This window comes from Paramisgurnus dabryanus, chromosome 6 (assembly GCF_030506205.2).
Source record: "Paramisgurnus dabryanus chromosome 6, PD_genome_1.1, whole genome shotgun sequence".
Lineage (NCBI taxonomy): Eukaryota > Metazoa > Chordata > Actinopteri > Cypriniformes > Cobitidae > Paramisgurnus > Paramisgurnus dabryanus.
Window position 1 is genome coordinate 6,825,300 of NC_133342.1, and position 14,684 is coordinate 6,839,983.

A 14,684-nucleotide genomic window follows, 5' to 3' on the forward strand; every position below is an offset into this window, starting at 1 on the left:
TCAAAATTATTATGCCAAAAATCATTATGATATTAAGTTAAGATTATGTAGCATGAAGGTATTTTGTGAATTTCCTTATGTAAATATCTAAAAAATGTATTTATTATTAGCAATATGTGTTGCTAAGGAACTCATCTGGACCGCTTTAAAAGTGATTTTCACAATATTTTGATTTGCATCTTGGCAAAATATTGTCCTTACAAACCATCTTATTTATTCAGATTATCAAAATTGACAATATTTGACTGGTTTTGTGGTCCAGGGTCACATATAAAAATGCATAAGGTAAATCCTTAAACATTAAACTTGCACCAGTTCCTTTATAAAAAAAAATCACTTGAAATAAAATGTCATTGGAATATAAAATGCAAAAATAACAAAATGAACAATATATATATTTATAATATTTGTGAATATAAAGAGATCTGTGAATATTTATCTTATCAATAGCTAGACAATAATCACTCATTAAGCGTTTTGCATGAGCAAAATAATGCATTATAATTTATACAATATTGTTGTGTAATACAAACCAGTTACGACTCGACACTTTCAAAACCTTCCCACTCACTTTCATTGCTAAAGTTTCTCAACAATTTTATCACACCTGTTGATTATAGATACGGTAGGATAGTAAATCGAGTGTGTAAAGATAAAGTTCCTGGTACACTTAATCATACATCCCTCAATACATTGCTATACACATAAACTCTGTTCAAAAACCTAGTGAGCTACAGGCCTGTGTAGTGTTTCAAAAAGTTAGGATGCTGCCAAATAGCTCAGTAGGAACTGGAACAGAGCCTTTAAATGAGAGCAGCAGCTGTGTGTGGAGAGGGTAAATAATGACAATTATTCCCATTCGGAGCATTGAACCGGCAATCCGTCTTATAAAGCAATGTGAGTCCGGAAACAGGAAGACAAGAAGCGCTGAACTTCAATCTGTCCATGCTGAAATGTGTGCTTGGGGTGACAGCACTCAAAGCTTTATGAAGACAGTACAAGGAGCCACGGCACTCAAATATTGCAATATGATTGGCTGAAACACCTGGGCAGCTTTCCCCCAGGTCCTCTCTTAGCTTTGTTTAGCCTCTTGAATACTGGTAATGAAAAAACAAGGTTAATTAATACATTTGGAAGGTTGCCATGAGTTTTCAATATTGTATACTATTTTATTTTATTTATTTTATATTGCTTTCATATTATCACCAAACACATTTATTATTCACAGCTTGTCAGTCTTTAAGTTATTGTACGCACCTTCCTTCTTGAGTCAACAGGCAGCCCGTCTATCCTGCGCATCAGTTCCTTCACCCATTTTTCTCTGGGATCAGCGCAGAACATACGCCCATGTTTCAATGTGAAGCTGCCGAGACACATGAATATATTTATAAGATAAATGGATGGACTGATGAACAGATGAACGAATGAAAAGTTACTCACATAGTAGCTGGAATGTTGCAGCCTCCATCCATCTCCTGTTTTCTGTAGCTGATCACTTTGCTCTTCATTGAATGTTTGACTCTCTTGACGTACTTCAGACAGCAGTCCTCATACGTGCCTATATAACAATAAAAATAATCAGTGCGCATTTGCACATGTGCAACACATTTGATGACCAACTAAATGGAGTATAATTTAGTTGAACATAGCTCTGCCTCATCATAGTCTTCCTTTGAATATGCAGCAAAAGCCAATTACCCTCCCATACACCTGTATCGTTTATTGGGAGAGCATTGCATTTGCGGCTCAATAGGATGGGTTCAAAGTTTCTCTTTGGATTAAATGACAAATTTTTCATCAGTATTAATTTTGAGTTTGATTTTATTGTAAATCTAGAACATGTATGCATCGTGGACCATAAACCAAAGCATATGCTTGTAAACAGTTCAGTGTACTTCTGTATATACAGAAGCATTATATTGTTGTAGTGTTGACAGTAAACTTGACAAAATGATCTGTTTCTCTACTGCAAAAAAATATTTTTTTTAATTATAATTTTAAATAAATATAAATATAAAATTGCCATAAAATATATGTCTGAAATATATTTAGAAATTTTATTTTTACCAATATATTTTTTGGCCATTTAAAAATAAATATATTTTAAAGCATTTATATTCACATCGCATTGGAGGAAAAACTTGCAATCTTAACATGTTTGAAAGGATAAAAATTAAACTTATTTTTACTTGCAGAATTATACCTTTCATTTTATATATTTTATACTAACTTATACTTTATACATTGTATACAAACTTGTATTGATACATTGTATAACTATCAAAATTGGTACATTGTATCAAAATGTATCAAAAATTCTACAAAAAGTATTTAGCATATATTTAAAACTAGGGCTCGGAAAAAATTAATCGCGATTAATCGCATACAAAATAAAAGTGATTTTTGGCATAATATATGAGTGTGTGCTGTGTGTAATTATTATGTACATATAAATACACACACATTCATGTATGTATTTAAGAAACATTTACATGTGTATATATATTTATTTATATTTTTATTCTATATTATATATAAATAAAAAAATGATATATAAATAATAAAATCTGACATGAATATATGTATGTGTGTGTGTGGTTAAATATACACAATAATTACACACAGCACACACACATATATTATGCAAAAAATAACTTTTATTTTGTACGCGATTAATCTTTTCCCAGCCCTATTTAAAACATATTTTTGGCCAAAGAAATGTATTTCTGTATGGAGGATAAATGCATATAAAACAATTGCACATAATAATTTTTGTTTCTTACCTTGTGCCTCTGTGAGGTACAGGAAACCCAGAAGGACGATGAAGACGATTAAGCTGAACCGCATGATATCTCAGTGTCTCTACTGTAAAATGAGACAGAAAATCAAGTTCACTATACTAAAAACTACAAACCACTATAAGCATTATAATCATGAAAGGCCTTTTCTTTCTTCTTAGTGAGCCTTGACCCTTGGATTCTTTCATCTCATTGAGTGACAATAAAATGCTTACAACTTTACCGCTGATGCTGTAAAAAATTAACCTCAGTTCAAATCAGCTATTTAGCAATCCGCAAAAATCACTGTCAAATATTATCAGATTACCTATTTATAAGGCTAAAACAATACAAAAATCAATCTGTTTATTTAATTTTATATTAGTTAGGTAAGGTGATCTATTAGACTTTAAAAGATTTTACACTAAATAGTTGCTGTTAAACTGATTGTTTTTTCTTTTTTCGTCTACTCACCTATAAGAAAAGATGAAAGTGGTCTTTTCCCCAAGAACAGAATTCTGTGCACGTTTCCAAGTTGCATTATATTTATTATGAGCCCAACCCTGATACCTGAGACAGGTAAAGCCACACCCCTCTGACAGGTAAAAAAATGAAAGCAATTGATAAGGTCAGCTTTCTCTAGAAGAATGAATACAAGCAATAAGGAGTTTTTATGTATATTTTGTATTATTTGTTTAATTTTGCGATCTAGCTGGATTCTATATGATACTTAAAATGATTTTGCAGACCATTATTGGAAATGTATTGAAAATGTTTCCTTTATTATTGTGACACAACATGAAGGAAATTTATTTTACACTGTAAAGAGTGAAAAGTTAACATAAACATAAAAAGCAATTTCAATTGGTAACACCTTAAAAAATTCAACTTTACTTTAATCAACTTGAAGAGCACCTATTGTCCGATTCGCGTTTTTAAACTTGCTTTGGTGTGTAAGTGTGTATTAGTACATGATAATTATATGCAAAAGGTAAAAACCCCAAAGTAAACGATGACGCGAGTTATCATCTCCAATGTAAATCTCTTTTCTTGGACTACAACAAACACACGGATTGTAGGCAACAGTTTACCTCCGGGCCTGTTGACGTAGAGAAGTCCGTCGTTATCATAATTCCTCCCGCTTTGACTCACAGCTTGCAAGTTAACTCCTGTTAGCATTGCATTGTGAACGAATCTTTCAAACATGGTAAGGAGCGTCACATTTCCGGCTTTGGATAAAAGTGTCAATGAAATGCATAAATGTAAATGTTGATTGGGACAATGTTTGACATTGGTTTTTACCGAGGGGCAACCTTCCAATCTTTCTGATGAAGACAATACGGAAGTGATTTAATCTGCAATTCATGGACAGGCCGCTGAGGCTGGCTCCAAAAGGGAATCAATTCCCATAGACCTCAATGTTAAAATGCCCAACTTTACAGGTCCAAAGAGTGTTTTTGGTCTGTATAGCTAATTTTGCCCTTCATGACTAATGTGAGCATGGATGATTTTTTTGTAACTCTTCCGTTAAAATAATATTAAGCCTTAAAGTTCTGCATAATTAAGGGCGTGGCCACTTGACTGACGGGTGAACTGCCACTGCTGTCATTAGAATCGAGGTGGGCGTGGTTTAAGCAACTAGCCACCTCAGCTTCACCCATGCCTTGCTTCTTTACCCATTTTTGGTTATCCGCTATATTAAGCTTTAAAAAGGCTCTTAACAAACCTATGGGTGACGTCATGGACACCACGTCCATATTTTTTTACCAGCCCAGTCACACGAAATTACGTACCTATAGTCAAATAATTTTTTGATTATTTTTCGTGATACTGTCACCAATTTCCGTGTTTTTTCGTAATCGTATCACGAATTTCTGTTTATGTGTCATTGTCACGTATTGGTTACTCAACTGTTTTGTCCTAATTTCTTACAATTTTTGCATCGGTTTAGGGTTAGATTTACATAAAATGACATCCTTACCCAAACCTAACTCTAACCCTAACGCCAGGCGACAATGGTTTAAAATTTTGAAAATATAAAAAATAAATCTGAAAAACAGTATAAACCAATACTTAAGTGACATCCTAATGCAAACACCAAATCTAACCCTAAACCGAAGCGAAAATGGTTTGAAAATAAGCAGTTGAGTAACCAATACGTGAGAATTGACACATAAATAGAAATTCGTGATACAATCACGGAAAAACACTGACATTTGTGACAGTATCACGAATAAGAATCAAAAAATGATGGGACTATAGGTACGTAATTTCGTGGGACTGGGTAGCTTTTTACAGTCTATGGTTTGCATGCATCTGATTTTTTATACGTTTTTACAAGATAGAGGATTAATACAAGGGTTTCTTAAAAAACTTTGTATCACTTTATTTATATGAAGCTGACCAGCAATCTTAACTTTTAGGCTCCATTTTTTTTTTGTCTTACATAATGGCACCTCGAGGTACCATTTCTCGGTCAAGTTGTGTGTTTATCTTTGAGTTCTTGCCAGGTGTTGATGTCAAACACAAGCCACTGTGAGGCAAATTCTGGCCTTGCAGCGTGTTTTTTAAGCAACTTAATCCGAACAAATCGGTCTGTTTCAACTTGCATTTTGCAATTCCACAGAATGCAGTGACATGAGCACTGAGCAATGCATCAGATTTCAGCATCTGAAGACACACTTGTGCTTTCATCTTAAGATGTTTAAATATCACGTTTCCCACTTTAGGAGCATTTCAGTGTGACACAATATTCAGTGATAACTTACTTTTAGATTGTCAGTTTATTCATAATCTTTTTATCTGGTTTTGTTGGATTAACTTGAGAAGAAGATCTTTAAATGAAGTTCATGCACTGAAATGCATAGCAGATGTTAATTTTACTAATGCTGAATTAAAGTACGGAACTTTTCTGTATAAAATGTTTACATTTATAGTCACTTTAAGGTAAATCCGTTTGCTTGTGATTGTATAAATTCGGTTCTAAGCCATCATCTGACTAATGCAATGGTAAATATTACGGCTGTTGATCAATTAAAATATTTAATCTAGATTAATCGCAGGATCGCAGTATTTTTACTACTCTGTTAAAGATTTTTTAAGGTTCAAAAACAAAATCACCGCATTCATACCATAAAATCACTGGTAAAACTAATAGATTTGGCACACACAAAGTCAAAAACATTATTAATATATGTTAAACTTTTTTTTGTCTTTTATTGTTTGATTGACATTTAGATAGAGACAGCTTAATGCAAGGATCTAATATAATGTTACACATCAGATATTTTTCCCCAATAGTTAATCAAACATTTATTTAAGACATAACAGATTATATCTGTGTGAATTCTTGTCAAAACAGATACTTTTAAAACCGTAATTCTTTCTATGTGTTTATATCGGAGTCGCACGCCTGTGTGCATGTTTCAGATGTGTCAGTCAGCACAAGGAAGATCATTTTCGAGTATTGTCGCTCTTAATATCTCTTTAACCATAAATCAGGTCTTTATCTCTTTTATTTTCTAATTCTGTTTTAAAACGGAAACCAAAATCTTAGATGTGCAAGTGGATGGACACACATCATTTTAGATGTTTGATGACTATTTACTGTCTAAGGCTGTGCCTCAATTTATCCAACAACGTATTATGCCTAGGGTCAGAAATTTGACACGTCGCCAGGCCCTGTCCTCCTTACTGTTGCTACGTCAGTCAAGCTTTTTCACCTGGCAAGTCTATTACAATATGTATGCACCGGTGTCAGACGTTCCCAAGGAGATCTGGCCTGCCATCTCAGTTTTTGACTCAAACTGTTCCCACACAGGTGTGTACGCATAGAGTGCATAATTCTACATGACTACATTCAGTTTAATTCAGTACCTATTTTTTTATCTAATTATTTAAACTAAAAAAATAACTTGCATTGCTTTTTTAAAAAGTAACTCAAATATTAATGTGTGCATTTATAAAGTTATGCGTTACTTTACTCGTTACCTCAGAAAAGTAATATTATTACGTAATGCACGTTACTTGTAATGCATTACCCCCAACAACACTGTCGAGAAATATATAAAAGACATATGCAACCCATTAGAGAATAGTTTATATCAAAATTGAAGCTAAAGTCTATAACGTTAGGTCTCGGCGCAAGCAGCAGCTGCCTTATATGCTGAACATTCAAATGGAAAACACACAAATTGAGTTCATCCACAGCAGGGTAAGAGAAATTTGTGAAAATAATCTAATAATTATAAATCAAACAGTGGAATATACACACATAAGACATCAGCCTGAATACTTTGCGATGATAACATTCTCCCACTTATAGAACTAACCCCGAGAGAACCGCGATCAGGAATGGGGTACTTAGGGGTAGGTCGTCTATAAACATAGACTTATTGCTAAAATATTTCTAGAAGTATGTCAGTCAGCCTCCGTCTTGCCTTTAATTGTCTTATTTTACATTTAAATATATGCATTAAAGAACCATCATTATTTGCAAGCAATGATGTACCGAGTTAGCTAGCCAGCTTATATTAGCGTGCTCTTACATTGGAGCTAACGTATGTGTTTTTGTTAATCCTGTCGATATTTAGTAGTGAATTCCACGTCTGACATTTCTCCACTTGGGTTTTAAGTTTCGGGAAGGGAAAAAATCCAACACCCCGTCCAAACTCTTAGGATACCGGGTATCAGGTTTACAAAATCTATATTCACAAAGCTTCAGCATGTTTCCCTTGCCAGAAAGCTTGTCAGACCCCCGGCCCCGCGCATAGTTACGGTTGCTAAACCACGAATGGCCTGTGCGGTTTTCGGGCGTTACTTAGTGAGGGGTCAATTGTGTCAGAATTTACCAAAAATACAAAGATGGGATCTTTTAACCACCTATTAACAACACAATAGCAACCACCCAGAACACCCAAATAACAACCCACAACTCCATAGCAACACCCTACACTGTAAAAAAATTCTGTAGAAATTGCAGCTGGGTTGCCGGTAATTCAATTCAATTCAATTTTATTTATATAGCGCTTTTCACAATTGTTAATTGTTGCAAAGCAGCTTTACATGAGTAGATGTAGAGGAGAACATTGAAAATCAATACATAGTATAAGAAGTAGAATATAGCGGCTAAGGATAAAAAACCGTGTAAGCGAGCATATTAATAATGTAACGTATACAGTAAAGTGCTAAGTTAAGCCAAAGTTGGCTGACTCTCCCTGGGACTAAAAAACCCCCTAGGAGAAAACCCAATGGGAAAAAATCCTAGAAGGACAAAAAACCCTAGGGAGAAATTAATATTTATATTTATAATATATAGACACGGTAGGGATAGGAAGCGTGTAGGCGGATTAAACTGGTTCAGCCGGTGGCCGTTGGTCGCGCATCGGTTGGGCGTCACGTTGAAGGACAGCCAGTTGATTAGTGGTGCGATGACCTTCACAGCAACAGGACCTGGGTCTGTTTGTCTCATTGTCCTCAGAGTCGAGAACGAGACAGGGAGACAAAAACAGAATTCTATTAGCGTAGGGGCCGTTCACATGTAATGCAAGTGTCATACATTATAGTGGTTTAATTCAGCTCGGTTCCAGACAGGCTAACTATTGCGGCAAGAGTAAATTACCCGTATGAGGTATGTGAGTGCTTTGTTCTAGACAAAATAACTACTGCGGGAAAAGTACATTTACTGGACATTCTATGTGAATGCTTTGTTAAAGAAGAATGTCTTAAGTTTAGATTTAAATTGTTCGACTGTGTCTGATACTCGAACATTATTTGGTAAATCATTCCAGAGCTTAGGGGCTAAGTAGGAAAAGGATCTACCACCTTTAGACACTTTTGATATTCTAGGGATAATTAAGTAACCGGAATTTTGTGATCGCAGTTTACGTGGTGGTTTGTATTCTGATAGTAGTTCTTTTATATACGAGGGCGCTAGGCCATTTAAGGCTTTGTAGGTGATTAATAATATTTTAAATTGTATGCGATATTTAACTGGTAGCCAGTGTAAAGATGCCAGAATTGGACTAATGTGGTCATACTTTTTAGATCGAGTAAGCACTCTTGCGGCGGCGTTTTGAACCAGCTGTAGCTTGTTTACCTGATTTGCATGGCATCCCCCGAGTAACGAGTTACAATAGTCTATTCTAGAGGTCATAAAAGCATGGATAAGCTTTTCTGCATCTGATGCAGACAGCATATGGCGTATTTTTGAGATATTTCTAAGATGGAAAAATGCTGTGCGGCAGACGTTGGAGATATGACTATCGAAAGATAGATTGCTGTCAAACATTACGCCTAAATTCTTAACCGTGGAAGATGGCACCACCGTGCAGCCATCTATGGGCAACTTGTAATCTGACATATTATGTTTGGAGCGATTTGGTTCAATAATAAGTATCTCTGTCTTATTGGAGTTTAGCATAAGAAAGTTATGTGCCATCCAGTCCCTAATATCACTAATGCAGTCTGTTAGCTTAGCAAACTGGTGTGTTTCGCTAGGATGTGACGAGATGTAAAGCTGAGTATCATCCGCATAGCAGTGAAAACTTATGTTATGTTTCCTGATAATGTCTCCTAGAGGTAACATATATAACGAGAATAGGATAGGGCCTAGAACTGATCCCTGAGGTACGCCGTATTTAACGGGGGAGTGATGTGACTCTTCCTCATTTACATAAACAAAGTGATATCGATTGGTTAGATACGATCTAAACCAGGCTAACGCCTGACCACTGATGCCAACATAGTTTTCTAGTCTATTGAGTAGGATTCTGTGATCTATTGTGTCAAAGGCTGCACTAAGGTCTAGTAATATAAGGATTGAGATTTCACCACGATCGGATGTTAATAGGAGGTCATTTGTAACTCTAAGCAGCGCTGTCTCTGTGCTATGGTGGGGCCTGAATCCTGATTGGAACTTTTCATATGTATTATTATTCGCTATGAATGTGCGTAGCTGGCTTGCCACTACTTTTTCTAATATTTTAGAAAGAAAAGGTAGATTTGAGATTGGTCTAAAGTTATTAAGATCTCCCTGGTCAAGGTTTGGTTTTTTAATGAGCGGTCTAATAACTGCTAGTTTGAAAGCTGTTGGAACGTATCCTAATTCTAGCGATGAGTTAAAGATATTTAGTACCGTGTCGGACACTACATGAAATACCTCTTTTAGTAATTTTGTGGGAATGGGGTCTAATATACAGGACGATGATTTAGATGACGTTACTAATTTAGAGAGCTCTTCTATTGTAGTAGGTTTAAATGACTCAAGATGTTCGTATGATAATCTAGTGGTCAATGTACTATTGGGTAGAGTGGTGGCTGCTTGCGTAGTTTCTATGTTTTCCCTAATAGAAATAATTTTGTTAGTAAAGAAGTTCATGAAGTCGTTACTATTGTGTTGGAATTTACTATTGGTTTCTGTTTGTTCTTTGTTTCTAGTCAGTTTCGCAACTGTGCTAAAGAGGAAACGAGGGTTGTTATGATTTTCTTTAATAAGCGTACTGAGATAGGTAGATCTGGCGGTTTTAATAGCCTGTCTGTAGTGTTGAACACTCTCTTTCCATGCTGAACGCCATACCTCTAACTTTGTGTTTCGGTAGTTTCTTTCCATTTTTCTAGCTACTTTTTTAAGGGCTGCACTATGATGGTCATACCATGGAGCTGGCGTTTTTTCTTTGATTCTCTTTTTTCGTATGGGAGCAACGGCATCAACTTACCGTAGATTTAAATTTATGTTTTTTAGTTGCAACATTTTGTTCAAAGTTAAATGAAAATTAAACATTTACAAGTCTTTGTCTTTACAGAGTAAAACTAAAAACACAGCATCAAGCAAAACATTCTGGGAAACAAAATCTGAAGCAAAAAACAGAAAAAGGTTGATGATGATTTCTGGTTCCCAGAATGCTTTGCATGAGGTTGTTATTGTATAGTTTTATTCTGTAAAGATAAAGACTTGTTAATATTTAAAATTTATTTAACTTTGAACAAACTCTTGCCAGTAAATAACATAAATGTAAATCTACGGTAAATTACCGGCAACTCAGCTGCAATACCATTGTAATTTCTACGGATTTTTTTACAGTGTAACAACCAAGCCCTAACACCTTAGACTTAATATGGGATACATTTATGCATTATAGATTTTTATTTTTAAGCTTTTCCTTACACACCTTACAAGATGGTGCTAGAAAGGGTACTTTCAGTGATACCATTGATGAACCATTTTTTGCTCCCCAAATAACTTTTTGAGTCTGTGAAATATTGAAATTGGGTTGTTTCTAGAAATTAAAAGTGATATAATGGAGATAAAGAAATTTGACTTGTGTCAGACCAAAATAACTTGTTTAATGTTTAATGTGATGCATAAGTGACTCCGCATATGATCTTAAAGGATGAATTGAAGCGTTTATTTCCCAAGCAAACTTCCCAGTATCGTGTGCCGTCTCAGGTTGTATCATGTTCTGACAGTGTTCATATTTCGAACTCTTCTGTCAGCACAACATTAAATCATGTGTTTTAAACATGTTGCCTCCATGGCCCCTCGTTTCGATTTTAGAGACACAAGAGCACCAATATGGGAATGCGGGAACTTAAAGTGGCCATGTGATAGCTTGAGTTGTTATTTATGGGCTTTTTTGAGACAGTTATGCTTTTGTTTCTCACGAGTGTGATGTTCCAGACAATGCCGAAAGGTTATTTTTTTAAAGACCATCAAAGGAAAAACAAACAAATGTAAAATTATTTTTAATGTGTTTTATATTAGGAAGGTTATGTTGTGTTTCTAGTTCTTTAATTTCATTTTTCTTAAATCATCTAAAAATGTTGATTTGTTTCTTTAAACAAATTAACAGATATATTTTACAGTATTAATGTAACATTTTCCATGGTACAATGTTGGCAAACTCTATTCCTTCCTCAGAATCATTATAAGCCTTATCAATGTCGTAAGGATAGATTTTATACATGCATGTATCTATATAGACTTTTATTATAGATAATAACACTTTTATTTATCTCCTAAATTTTGTTCTTCCTTTTAAAGTTCAAGCTCAAGGCACATAAAGTCTCATTTGTCCAAACAGTGGCATTTAACTGGCACAACCCAGAAGAGGGTGTGGAAGAAGGAAAAATGTTGGCATTTACAGCCCTCTTTCCCGTAAGAGATCAGGATGGGTTATTGGCGCTGTCGTTTAATGACAGCACAGATGTATTTTAAACAAAAGATCACTTGAAAATGATGGTCTGCTGCCAGCCGCACTAGTGCTGTTTCCTTTTTGCCTAAATAAACAAATATTGTCCTCTTCATACTATAAGAATCCTTTATGTGTAGTGCTTCTGAGGTCACTTTCTAAAATATTTTTAGGAGGAAGATATTGGTGTCATTAATCACAATCAGATCAGACTTGCCACAAGTAGAAAGACTATTCAAACAGTGCCAAAATCAGCCACAGTCTTTCTGTCATAAATAATCAACTAATCTATGGGTGCACTCCTATCATACCTAACCAAACCAAACCATGCCCGAGCGTGATTGTCCACCCTCCCTACAACCCCCAGGCACGTATCCGGGGACGCTTTTGTCATTAGGATGCGATTGTTTGGAAGAAAACAGGAAGTAAAGCGCTTAACACTGGAACCCATCATGATGTTGAGTCTGTGTTTTGAAAAAAGTCGACTTCATTTTATAAGTTGTGACAACTCATCTCTAGTCAAGATAAATAATAGTAAGTTGAAATGACTTGTAAGTCTGAGTTGATTCAACAAAAAAATTAAGGCAGCAAACATTTTTTACAGTATAGTCATGAAAGATTAAAACTGCCTAATTTGTTATCTCAAAGAATTAAGCCATTCTCAACATATAAGCAGTGTATAAAGTGTATAATCTTTGAACTTTTGATATGCTGTTGAAATGGTTAATTTTTTTGTCTATTAAGCTTTTTGCAGACACAGTGAATGTATCGGTCACTTATAAGATATAACAATTAGGACTTGTAGATATCAGGCCTATAATGTGCACTGTTAACCTTAAACAAATAAGTATGCTTTCCATAAATCCTGAAATATTGCCTTATAGTGTTTTGAGTTTAGTTCACAATTTGCACAAATTTCTCATTCATCTAGAAACTTTAAATTGAATAAATCTATCTTATCTTATTCTGGTCTGTTGATTGACCTGTTTTCATCATGCATAAATTACACTCACCTAAAGGATTATTAGGAACACCTGTTCAATTTCTCATTAATGCAATTATCTAATCAACCAATCACATGGCAGTTGCTTCAATGGATTTAGGGGTGTGGTCCCGGTCAAGACAATCTCCTGAACTCGAAACTGAATGTCAGAATAGGAAAGAAAGGTGATTTAAGCAATTTTAAGCATGGCATGGTTGTTGGTGCCAGACGAGCCGGTCTGAGTATTTCATGATCTGCTCAGTTACTGGGATTTTCACGCACAACCATTTCTAGGGTTTACAAAGAATGGTGTGAAAAGGGAAAAACATCCAGTATGCGGCAGTCCTGTGGGTGAAAATGCCTTGTTGATGCTAGAGGTCAGATGAGAATGGGCCGACTGATTCAAGCTGATAGAAGAGCAACTTTGACTTAAATAACCACTCGTTACAACCAAGGTATGCAGCAAAGCATTTGTGAAGCCACAACACGCACAACCTTGAGGCAGATGGTCTACAACAGCAGAAGACCCCACCGGGTACCACTCATCTCCACTACAAATAGGAAAAAGAGGCTACAATTTGCACGAGCTCACCAAAATTGGACAGTTGAAGACTGGAAAAATGTTGCCTGGTCTGATAAGTCTCCATTTCTATTGAGACATTCAGATGGTAGAGACAGAATTTGGCGTAAACAGAATGAGAACATGGATCCATAATGCTTTGTTACCACTGTGCAGGCTGGTGGTTGTGTAATGGTGTGGGGGATGTTTGCTTGACACACTTTATGCCCCTTAGTGCCAATTGGGCATCGTTTAAATGCCACGGCCTACCTGAGCATTGTTTCTGACCATGTCCATCCCTTTATGACCACCTTGTACCCATCTTCTGATGGCTACTTCCTGAAGGATTATGCACCATGTTTCAAATATTTCAAAGTGGTTTCTTAAACATGACATTGAGTTCACTGTGCTAAAATTTTCCCCCTCAGTCACCAGATCTCAACCCAATAGAGCATCTTTGGGATGTGGTGGAACGGGAGCTTCGTGCCCTGGATGTGCATCCGACAAATTTCCATCAACTGCAAGATGCTATCCTATCAATATGGACCAACATTTCTAAAGAATGCTTTCAGCACCTTGTTGAACCAATGCCACGTAGAATTAAGGCAGTTCTGACGGGGAAAGGGGGTCCAACACAGTATTAGTATGATGTTCCTAATAATCCTTTAGGTAAGTGTATACTGCCACTGTTAGATCTGTTCTTTTGCTGTTTGCTGCTGGGCTTACAGTGTGGTGATACCCTGGTACAGTAGGTACAAATGATTTCATAGGGGTGGTACTATTTCAAAAGTCTACCTTAAATTAGTATATATAAAGGTGTATATAAAGGTGCATATCTTTACCTACATGGAACATATTAGGACCTTTTTAAAAGCTACTGTCCCTGTGACAGCATTTGTGCCATTTTTCTGAGAATACACTGTAAAAAGTAAAAGTTGGATCAACATAAAAAATTACTTCAATTGGTAATGCCTAAAATATTTAAACATTTTCAACTTAAAGTAAAAATTTAGATTGAAAAAAATTCAATTTTAGGCATTACCAACTTGATCCAACTTTTACTTCTCTGTATACCATCATGTGCCATTTTTGCCATAGCACCCCCTTTAGACAATTGACAGGATGACAGCATACTCTGTGCAAGATAGAGTTGAATGCCTTAAGCGACTAACATAATA

At 35.6% G+C, this 14,684-nt stretch overlaps 1 protein-coding gene across 2 annotated transcripts; it reads right to left on the reverse strand.

Annotated features, from left to right (window-relative positions):
* Positions 1–125: 125 nt before the first annotated feature.
* Positions 126–3,322, reverse strand: ccl25a (chemokine (C-C motif) ligand 25a). 2 transcript variants are annotated; one of them, XM_065262211.2, is made up of 5 exons: positions 3,252–3,322; positions 2,784–2,865; positions 1,441–1,558; positions 1,258–1,363; positions 126–1,097 (listed from the first exon to the last, which is right to left on the reverse strand). In XM_065262211.2, exons 2-5 carry the CDS (start codon positions 2,845–2,847, stop codon positions 1,083–1,085), a joined length of 303 nt encoding a protein of 100 aa, XP_065118283.1. In that variant the 5' UTR covers positions 2,848–2,865; positions 3,252–3,322; the 3' UTR covers positions 126–1,082. The 2 variants fall into 2 exon arrangements, with proteins under 2 accessions (XP_065118283.1, XP_073671012.1); XM_073814911.1 differs by having other exon boundaries at positions 2,784–2,872; positions 3,259–3,304.
* Positions 3,323–14,684: the final 11,362 nt, after the last annotated feature.